The following is a 12,009-nucleotide window of genomic DNA, read 5'->3' on the forward strand; positions in this document are numbered from 1 at the left end:
GATGCACATATTTGGATGAATCCAGTCATGGCCTAATAACAAATTATAGGAAGCCATGGATTCAATAATAAAGAATGCCGCAAAAGATGTCCTACCCCCACTTCTACTTCTAAGGGAAGGATCCCTTTAGTGTTAGTAGAGCCTCCGTTGAAACCATAAATTGCTACATCAGTAGGAATAACATCTTCCATACTCTTGCCGAGTTTCTTCAATGTGTTTGTTGGAATAACATTCAGAACTGAGCCATTGTCTACCAAGACTCGATTAATAGGTTGACCTTCTACCCATACCTTAACATATAAAGGCCTGAGCTGTTGAGTCATTGCTAACAAAGGTTTCTCAAAAACCACTTTCTCTGCCAATTCTGAAGAAAGAATTGATAAATTCCGAATTGGCTGAATTTCCTTCTCATTCTTCTCAGTATTTGCATTTGATACTGATGGAGCCTGGAACATTGCTGGTAATACAAATGCCATGTTACGTGAAATCTCATCTGGGAAACTGCCAAATTGAATTTTGAACTCATTGTTGCGTTTGGGCCACGTTGGCTGATGCTCCTCATTTGGTTCATCTTTATCTGGAATGCCGATTTCCTTGGCCAACACTACTTTGCTTCTTTCCTCAGCTTCCCTTTTTTCCTCAGCCCTTCTCCTTTGTTCCCTACTTTTCTGAGATCGAGTTAGGCCCCATTCTGATATTGTTGAACTTTAGGGAATTTCGGATGATTATCTTGAGTCCATCTATCTTCAGTTGAGTCTGTCCTTGGTTTCACAGTTCACACTCTATATGAATCGACTCCTTTCTGTACCCAAATTTCTAACTGAACCAGCGACTGCCTCTTAAAACTGGGATGCCAATTTTGGGGATGAAATCAGCTAGATATATATACTTGCCGAGTTTGCTTTCCCGCCTTCAAATGACTGCTGCTAGGACCACCTTGCCGAGGCTCTTCCCCAGGCTTCAATTAGAAAATAAGCCTCTCAAAAATTCCTTTCTTCTTTGGTTGAACCTCCATTGGCACATCTTCCTTTGGTTTTTGCCCTTTGCAATTTTGGCAACAGCCATGGTCAATCAAGGCTAATTGAGCCTCCCTTAATTGCTTCTACAATTCTGCCATCTTTTTAGGTATCGCAGTTGATGAAAGGAACTCACCACATATCTTTTCAGCCTCCTGCCGATTCTCTCACTTGGCTAAGCTTATCACATTTGTAGATGTGATTATTGGAAATGGATTAGTATCCACCTTCATGGTCTCTGAAGTTTTCTCTTGGAATTTTAAAGTACCTTCATCAATAGCTTTCTGTAATACACCTTGTAGAACAGTACAATCATTAGTAGCATGGTTCCAAGAGTTATGATACTTACAATACTCTTTTCTTTTCAAGTCACTTGCCGATGGAATCTTATGCCCTTTAGGCAAAGATATCATTTTATCGGCCATCAAGTGATCCAAGATTTGAACTATTTTCGACAAGTCAAAATAATAACTTTTCCCGGTATCATCAGGACCTTTCCTTGCTACCGATGTTGATGTTGATGATGCATTGCCCCCCGTGGTCGGTTTAGGTTTAACTAATGCCTCACAAACATATGGCTTTTTAATATTGACTTCTACAACATCAACTCCTAATTTATCTCCAACTTCTACCGAGAATACCTCATAATTAGGGTCCTTGTACCAAGTACCCTTAGAAGAATTCTTCCTCTCTTTCTCTTCTATTAGAATCTCCTCATACCGAGAAGCCCTGTCTCCTAAGTCGAAGAGATCTTGAAACTCAACCCCATCAAACCTCTTGCGATGTTCAATGTCTAGTCCATTCAATGCCAACTTGATGTATTCTGGTTCTGGCAAACTTACTCGCATTTGAGTTTAGCCTTTCTGAACCTGGCAACAAAAGTCTCAACCGATTTGCTCGGTACGTAAGATAATCGAGATATGTCTACTAGCGTAGCTTCTGTCTCTGTTCGGTAGAATTGGGTATCGAATGCCTCCTCCATCTCATCCCAAGTCTGAATAAAATTGGCCAGTAAGTTGCTTTACCATTCAAACGCCGCCCCGGCAAGAAAGTTAGAGAATAACCTCATCCTTAACCAAGGGTTAGGACCTGTTTCTCCATATTGTGTGGTGAACCTTGCAATATGTTGCACCGTAGAGAAATTCTCTTCGCCACTATACATAGAAAAATTGGGATACCAATAATTTCTAAGCAACTCATGAGCATCGACATGATCAGGATAAGGCTTTCTGTATACCAGTCGAGCACGTCTATGACCTTGTGCTACTTCAACCTGTATTAAAGCCAAAATCTGAGCCCTATCAATCCCTGCATTTCTTCCTGGAGGGTCATTTGGGTACCGCGGAATGAATGGATTAACCCACTCCCTTTGATGATCGACATTTACTTGCCCTCCAGTAGCCGCTGGAGGTATCAATGGATTAGCCCTACCTTGGTTTAGGTTGCCTACTACTTCTTGCTGATCTCTCGCTGGTGGAATCGGCTGCACATGTGGACGCTGCACATTCTGATTATACTGATCATTCATTGGTGGCCGGTAGACCGGCACAGTATTCACTGCTGGCGGATCTGATAAGATTGGTAGATTCCCCATTGGCATGCCGAGTGTATGATTCGGCATTGCCGATAGTAATACCAAGTCCTGCACTTGGCGGTATGATGCTTGTTTGAGGCCCTTGGGAAATATGAATCAATGATGCCGTCATACGCTGAAATATAGACTTATTAATATGAGATGCTTCGGCTTGATCATGTCAATTTTGATTAGCCAATATACTGGTTTCAAGCCTCTGATTTATCTTCTCCATTTGAGCGTACATCATCTGATTTAATTCCCCAGTCATTGACCTCATCTCATATATCTGAGAAACCAAAATTTGATTTGATTCCCCCACCTGCGACCTTACTTCATCGATCTGTGCTTGCTGGGCATCAATTTTTTGCATAATCGATTCCAGTACCCGACCCAAAGGAAGATTGGATGGAATAGATGAGTCAGCATCATCACCAATGCCGAGTTGTTGGTTTTCTTCATCAATATTGTCACCTGTAGTCACTCCTTTCAAATTTCTTAGCTTTGGAGGCATATTTACTATAATTACTCACCTGATGGGTCCCACCGGGCGTGCTAAGAATGTTGACGCTAAAATTGGCTGGCTAGAGATGATCTCAAATTCATGGAAAATGGGCGTGCCATAAATAAATATATGGTTCAAGTGTGATTTGTCAACTTGTAGTCTCTTTTGGAAGGTTAACTTTCAGGCGATTATAGGAGGAAAAGAACAAGTATACTCCTTAATGAGTTCTAATTGCCTTAGTTAAAAGGACTTCACAGTGAATAATTTATAGTAAATAAAGAGAGAATAGAAAGGGGAGAGAAATATATATATAAAGTGATAGGGAAAAGAGATAAAGAGACGGAGATATAGGGAGAGAAATAAAACGAGACTGAAATAGATAGAGAGAGATAGAGATAGCAAGGATGCTATTTGGGGAAAGTGCTTGAGAAAGCAAACAAATAAATATAATGATTCTAAGGGTGCTGGACCTCTAGTACAGCATGCCTCTTTGTTTATTTATAGGAAAATATGTAAACCGACTTCCTAAATACAAGCACCCTAATTACATCAAAACTCTATCAAACAACTAAATAATTATTCAAATCAAACTAATCATAACTGAATACTAATTCTTAACTAAATTCAAATACAGGATAAATATATAACTCTTATCTACTATATTTAAAATTCAAAATAATCTTCCATCCGATCTGTGGTCCCCTTGCATATAGCTTTGCCTTTGTGTAAAATCTACCACATCATTACTCCTTTGCGTGTTACCCATATTTATGTAACTAAATAAATACTCCCTTAATATTTGCTACTTCCCGTCATCCAAACCAACCATATCTGTTGCATTTCCAATCATTATCCGTGCAAAACTCAATCTTCCTTTAACTGCATCAATGCTATCCCAATCACAACCCAAGTCCGTTGCTTATCCCAAATTCATTACTGCCTATCTTCAACCCAATGCTTTTACGGCCCAGAATCCTCTCGGCCCACACTTCTACTATGTCACTGTTCATCAAGTCCAATTGGAGCCTAAACCCAATTACCAAAATGGGTGTCAACATATTGTCTACGCCCGTATTGGGGGACAGACATTTGTCTTCGTTTGACGGATTAAATTATATGTTGATACTGCCGTTTTATGGTTTTTTATGGTTTGAGCTCAGTGAAACAGCATGTGCACTTGTATTGAACTTATGTTGTATTACTATGCCCTCTCTGCAGGCTGCAGCTGAGTTTAACAAAGTTATGATTGTCGCATGCACATCATGCTTGGTAGCCAGTTTTTTTCTCTGAGCATGAGAAAGTTGGCACCATCCACTTCATTACTCATTATCTAGCCATTTTGAAAAGAACTTCACTAAAAAAGTGGCAACTGAATAATAACACAGAGAAGGAGGTGATGATACACATGATGAAAAATGCATCCATAATAAGAAACAATTAATTAACCTTTGCTAAGAAAAAAAAAATAAAAAATGAATTAATTATTTTTCAATTTCGCCCTAGGAGAAAGAATAATACTTAATTATCCACTCAGCGGTGAGAGGGCTGAAATCCATATCGGCTTAGTGTTGTTGTTGTGGTCTAAATAAGAAATGCAGATACGTTTATAATTTCAAAATTAGCAAAGTAATAAATAACTAAAACTTAGAGTAATTGAATTTATTCCAAAAAAAAGTTATTTTCCTCATTTATTTATGATTGGACCACATCAACCGTCACTTATTATTTTTCATCAAGCCTTTTTCGTTCTCAGGATTAATCCACAGGACTCGTGCAAAGCGATCCTCCATACAGATCTGGTAAGGCTAAGACTATGTCTATGCCGTGGTCCCAAAAAATTGCTACCACTTAAAAGAAATTGAGAACTAAAATTTCATTAGACTACATACTAAATCTTTTCTAGGCAAACCCTTGCGTTTTATTTTCTCTTTCATTCCATTACCCTATCAAGGAAAGATCTTCTACACCTGCTAAGGCAAAAGAAGGATCAATTTTTATAAAAAAAAAAATGAATAAAAATAAAAATAGGATCAGCCCTTTTATAGGGACCGTAAATTACAAATCAACGTGAAACCCATCATTGGTTTATCTTATCATACACTTAATTTTAATTACATCCGCGTAATAAAAAAAAAATGATACTCGTCAAGAATTATTTATTTATTTATTTATTTTGAGAAAGGAAACTGGAAAGTAAGAATCTTAAAACTTAAAAGAGTACTGATGTTGAAGGGAGGCACAAATAAAAACCAAATCTCATTGAAACTAAATAAGGCCCCTCCAAAGCTATTTGGGGCTGATACATTGTCGGGAAAACCCACATTTCTTTAGAAAAAAACCCAACATATTAAACAACATACCACAAATTCCCACAAGTACTCCATATTTGGCTTTGCAAAAATGTGAGTAACATAAAAAATAAAAAAAAATTAAAAATAAAAAAAACTCAATTGACATTTAGAGCAAAGTACAAACTCTAGACCCATGACATAATAATGGATGGCTACAACATTGACCTCGGCAGTAGCATTACCGGCGGTAACATTTTTTTTTTTTTTGATCTCACCGGCAGTAACATTGAAGTAGTAAATTTTCAATGTAACAACTCCGCGGGCCAATCGGAAAATGCCGGAGCCACCAACGATGGACATCTCACGGTAGTGATGCGATGTCGGGTTGTGGCCCATAACAGCGAGAGTGCTACCGTTGTATTTTCCATGTGTGAAGACAAAGTTCACGGCCATGACGAGGCCCACTTCTACATGAGATGCTGAACCCTAAAGCCCCTGGGTTCAGCCCACGAGCTCGGAAGATAGTTCAGGCCCAACCGTTAACGGGTCAGCCATCATATTAACCAAGCCGAAGAAGGTGGGTGATGTAAATGATGTAAATGTTCTATTGGCTTGGGCCACCATCTCAGTGGTTGGGCTCTTCCCATTTGACAAGTCGTGGAAGTAGAAACGAAGCTTGGTCACTTTTTCCATTGCATGGCTGAGCGTCGAACCACTTTTCTATTGCTTTCGGCCCCTCTCCAACGCCGCGAACCACCGGTGTGGCTATGGGTATTGTGCAAAACAATAGAATCAAGACTAGCTTCTCCATCTCTCTCGTTCACTTTCTTTTTTTCTCTCTCTATATGTTGCAAGGGTGGACTAGAGACACCTATATATATATATATATAGGAAGGCTATACAATAAATAAATGGTTAAAATACTTGAATGGTTGGTACTTGGCAAAAAGTCATGAGAAAGATAAAATGATGATGATATTGATATCAAGACCTTAAACTCATGCACACTTTTTTTTCCCCCCCACAGTTGCTTAATCCAAATGATCCCTAATCAGGCTATTGGGTCTCAGCTTGAGACTTCTGGCAATGGGTTGAATTTGGTCCATTTGATTCCTAAATAATGGATTGGGGGTTGCTTCAGTCACACCCAGGTGGGTTGAAATTTTCAAACCCAAATAGAACCAAATTAAAGTTAGAGAAATAATAAATATCATAACGTGTAATATAATTAATAGGTGAATGGTTTAATGGTATCACATTTTTATTTCTTAAAGAAAGGTTAGAGGTTCAAATCTCAATGGAGGTATATGTGTGTGAATACCAACTAACAAAAAAAAAATATAACGATTGACACAAATAATAATTTTATTGATAAAATATATGTTGGAAGTGGCCTAACTAGTTACACACACAACACTATACTATTTTAAAGAGAACAAAAATGGAGGAAAAATACTTTTTATTTCACTTGATTGAAAATGAGTAATATACATGGGTTTATATAGGCTTCAAAACATATATGTAAATGAAAATTAACACCCCATTAACATAACATTTAGTAGGCAAAACTCCCACTAACATGACCATTACTAGTTGTAACTCTCATGCCCCCCACTAACTCCAATAAAAAATCAAATAAATATAAAATTAAATGTCAAATAAAAAAGCACCCATGACCTTTAAAGACATTTTAAAAATATAATCAAGTTTAATTTCTAACACCCCTCCTTAAACTTGATTTTTTTCAACTCTAAGCAAACTCCTTAACTTGTGAAAATCTACAAACTTGAGGGGCTTGGTGAAAATATCCGCAACTTGATCTTGTGACTTGATGAACTTAAGCTCCACCTGCTTCTTGGTTATGCATTCTCTAATGAAATGAAATCTTGTATCAATATGCTTGCTTCGTTCATGAAACACCAGATTCTTGGCCAAAGTAATTGCTGATTTGTTGTCCACAAAAATCTCCGTTGACTCTTCTTGTAGCATATGTAATTTCTTCAACAAATTCATCAACCAAATTGCTTGACAAACACATGAAGTGGCCGCAATATATTCCGCTTAACAAGTTGAGAGGGTGACAATGTGTTGCTTCTTTGAACACCATGTAAAAGCAATATTTCTCATGAAAAAATAATAGCCCAAAGTACTTTTTCTATCATCCAAATCTCCGGCCCAATCGCTATCACAATAACTGTAGTGACCCGAGTTTTATTCAACCCGGTGCATCAGTAATGAACTGAAGATTGACCCATTAACAGATCCATATGCGGAAGCAAGAAATAAAACAATGGTCTCCCAAGGCATAATACACCTCTAAGACCCTAAGATAACCTTCCATGAGGTCACGGAATCTAAAGGAATAAAGTGTGTAGGCAAGAGATAGGAAAAATAACAATTAAGCCCGGACAAAATAGTCATTTCTGAAAATATAGATTCGAGTACAACCGAGCACACCGCTGGAAAGAGAATGAAAAAATAATTAATATGGATTCAAGAATCGCATGATTCGGAATCCAAACGAAGAAGAAACGATAAGATGAAGAAAAATGAGCAAAACCCGTCAATCAATGGCAAAATGGTCGATTTGTAACTAAGAAGAGAAATTTGACTCCAAGAAAGTCAAACAAGGTCCATATAACCTAAAATAATCATTTCACAACATTCTAAGAGGTTCTAAGAACTTTGGACACGAATTCCACAAAACGCCCTTTCCCGTTACGAACCAAATCCTAACACTACTTCACTAAAATTTGAATAAATCCCACTATGATTTGAATCTGAGAATGGCATTGATACCATTGGAAAGCTGACTCAAATCCATGAATTTAGGCTTAAGAATCACCTCATTTGGATTAGAAATGAAGGAGATATGACCGTTTAAAGTCGGAACATCAGTGCTGAAACAAAACTGAAGACGCTGGTGAATGAAAGCAATTTCGGTCGACCGAACTAGGCAAAAACTTTCATGAAAACATAATTTTGAAGGGAGGTTACTTCGGTTAACCGAAATTAGCGATCAGTCTACCAAAATAAGCCCAAACAGTACATTTGGCTACTAGAATGAGTTTTAAACTGTGCAATTGAAATCCAAAAGGCTTCAGTCGACCGAAATACCATTTCTGTCGGCCGAAATGACTCGAGAGAATGCATAAAACACCTGTTATACACCAAAGGCTGAAAAGAGTACTTAAGTCTCATTTGAATCCCCCATGGCATGATCAATTTACATTATATGCTATTATGTGATGATGTGAACATACACGCAAGTGTAATATGGCATTTTAAACATGTTACAATGGCTTACGGCCTCATTATATTTCATTTACAAAATTTGACACGCCAAATCTCTAAAGTTGAAAAAGTTACATTTTTAAACAAAATGTGGTGCCAAATAAGTATAAGTGCAAATATAAACATGCTTGGCCCTTGGCCTCATGTCATACATATCAAATATATTACAAAAGGTGTACTTATGTACCCAATACATATTTAAAACAAAGATACAAGTTTTGTCATAAGAAGTTACAAATCACCCAAGGCAAATGATGAGCATCACGGACCAAGCCTTCGTACCTGAAATAAATCTCTAATAACTTCGGGGCGAGTAACGTAAAGCTACTCGTAGGAGATGAGCATGCATAGACCTAGCATTTTACGAATTTATCACCTTAAGGTGAAACATGTCAAAGGGGCTCATGCCACCTAACGTCTATGTCAGAGTGAGACTCAGGAAGCATCCTAAAATACTCATGCAATTTAAAGTGAACAACGGCATACAAGTATACATGCTCAAGTATACTAAACAATGTTAAAACATATTATACGGCATACAAGTATACATGCTCAAGTATACTAAACAATGTTAAGACATATTATACGGCATACAAGCATACATTTTCAAGTATACTGAACCATATTAAGATAGTCATGCAATGTCTAAGCATATTTACACAAGTATACATTTTATATGGAAATCTTGTAAATCAAGTATACAACATAAGTATTCAATATCTACAGAGTACTCAAAAGTCAAGTATACGAACACAAGTATATTAAGCTAAAAGAGATACGCCTAAAATAAGTATACATAACACAAGCATACTAAATAAAATTTAAACTCACAGAGCAAGTATACAAGTTCAAGTATACTAAATAGGATTCAAATATCTAAAGCAAGCATCAATTCTCAAGCTATAAGTAATCCATGATTAGCAACTTGAAATTAAATGTGAAATCAAATAATGAAAAGACTAGGACATGTGGTCGCTAGACTAAGCAAGTATTTTTAGGTAATTACGACCTGCAAGGTACCAACTAGTGCGCACTTATGACTTAGAGGACACTTGTCCACATACTAGAGCCAAACCCTAGCTATCACATAAATTATGTCCTCACAAGTTTTCCAAAATCAATAAGTTCAAAACTTATACAAAATCAAATGCAAGTTACCACATTCCATGCGCAAGTAAGGTTGAGTCCACACAAACCATGTCCTAGAATCCAAGTCTAAATAGCATATGACATGTCATGTCCTCAATATGCCATTTATACACAAAGTAAGAATATTTTACAACAATTGAACCACATTACCCTCCTAAGCCACAAGTACTAAATAAGCTTCAATTTAGCAACAAGTTTTGAAGGTAAACAATTGTAATATTCTAACAAGTTATATACCTATACAAGATATATTTAAACAAGATATTCAAGACAATGATATCACATATCATGCTAAGTCCAATTCCTTGATTTAAACATAGAAATAATTTCAAAGACATAGTTAAATCCATGAAACAAGTAGATAGAATTTAATTAACTAAAAATAATTAAATTCTCTACATTTCAAATCAATCCCAAATAATCTCAAATTAATATATGTTAAAGGACATAACATAGTCTTCACATATATCACATCACATATCGAATCAAGGGATTTAAAATACTTGAAATAAAATTAATTAAACTCATTAATTAATTTTTCTCTAGATTTCCAAATAACTCTAAATGTCCTCAATTTTACATAGGTTGAAAAACATACCAATGCCTACTTTACTATCACATTACAAGTTGATTTCATGCTTGATACAACTATGTGAATTAATCTTTCACAAAAGATAAATATTAAATAAAAGTTGCAATTCTCATCCAAATGCCCCCAATTTTTTTTTTTCCTGAATGAAGGATTTTATAAAAATATAAACAATATGATACATGAAGAAATGAGGGCATACCCTCATCAAAAAATAGTGGAAAAATTGTACTCCCTACAAGGGAAAAACATAACAAACTTCGAAAAGAAAAATAAATAAAGTTAAAGAATGGCCTAAAGGCATACCCCCATGACATCTAAAACCTCAAACAAAATACTCTTTGCTAGCTCTTTGGACTCGTTGAATTTATTATTATGTAACCTGTCATTCCTTTCCTCCAAATGAAATAAAGTGTAGCAGTGAACAAAATTCTTGCCATCTTATTTTTTCCCTTTCCTTGGAATTTTTGTTTAAACATCAAAGCAAGCTCATTGACTTCATAGCATCTTTGCAATTTCCAGTTACAAACATATGATAGAGTAAACCACACTTTCCATGTGAACTCACAGCTGCAAAACAGGTGATCAAGAGTTTCTTCACAGCACAAACACAAATAACATCTTGAAGCTAGAGAGAAACCTTTCTTCTTCATATAGGACTAAGTGAGTACAGCATTCTGCATTACCAGAACTGAGTTAATTGACCATCTCGGTCTTCCTCCATTCCAGCACAACTTATACCAACTAACCACCTGAAATTTAGTTCTACAGGCCTCCCAAGCCGATTTAAAACTGAAATTATCTTTCCATTTCAAAGTATCTTCCCCACCATGTATTTTCTAATTGCATAACTTCCTGATTTGTATTCAGCATTCTCTCATCATCCCATTGGTTATTAACAATGAACTCACTTAAGCAACTCATCTTATTGCTGTTGAGATATCTCAAAAGCCTGTGACTAAATGAATCACCCAAGAACTGACCTTCATACCAAGGGTCTATAAATACCTCAATGTTCTGCCCATTCCTGATTTTATACTTGCAATTCCCTTTCATAATACCTCGTATTACAATTATGCTCTTCCAGATAGAAGAACTTGTAACCTTAGGAACCATATTCCAAAAGGAGGCCTGTTTCAAGTAACATCTCTCAAACCAAGCCACCCAAATTCTGTCCTTTGACAGTAAGAAATCGCAGGCCAAATTACATTTAGAAGCTAAATCAATATCCACAATTCTTCTCAGCCCAAGCCCCTCTTTTTCTTTAGGCGCAGCAAGTTTCTTCCAACATAGCCTATGCATCTTCTTTTTATCTTCCACATACCCCCAAATAAAATTCCTCATTCTTCTTTCAGTAAGATTAACAACCATAGATGGAAGAGTATATACAGAAGTCCAATAATAAACCATAGGAATGAGACAGCTCTGCTAAGTTATACTCTCCCAGCCACAGATATATGCATACCATTCCATCTAGAAGTGATAGCAATGACTTTATCAATCAGACTAAGACAGTCCCTTCTTCTCAATATCCTATCAGAAATAGGAAGCCCCAATTAAGTAAAAGGAAAGCTTCCAACTTTGCATCCCAG

General features: G+C 36.6%; 1 protein-coding gene and 1 pseudogene across 1 annotated transcript; both read right to left on the minus strand.

The window, feature by feature from the left end:
- Positions 1-5,325: 5,325 nt before the first annotated feature.
- On the minus strand, positions 5,326-6,196 carry LOC132298842 (dirigent protein 22-like; annotated as a pseudogene).
- A 5,019-nt stretch (positions 6,197-11,215) lies between these two features.
- Positions 11,216-11,788, minus strand: LOC132301756 (uncharacterized). Its single transcript, XM_059798984.1, has one exon. The coding sequence runs from the start codon at positions 11,786-11,788 to the stop codon at positions 11,216-11,218; it is 573 nt and encodes a 190-aa protein (XP_059654967.1).
- Positions 11,789-12,009: the final 221 nt, after the last annotated feature.

Source organism: Cornus florida, unplaced genomic scaffold (genome assembly GCF_030987335.1).
Source record: "Cornus florida cultivar Cherokee Brave unplaced genomic scaffold, ASM3098733v1 CherokeeBrave_3.0.0_Hap2_Chr03, whole genome shotgun sequence".
Classification (NCBI taxonomy): domain Eukaryota; kingdom Viridiplantae; phylum Streptophyta; class Magnoliopsida; order Cornales; family Cornaceae; genus Cornus; species Cornus florida.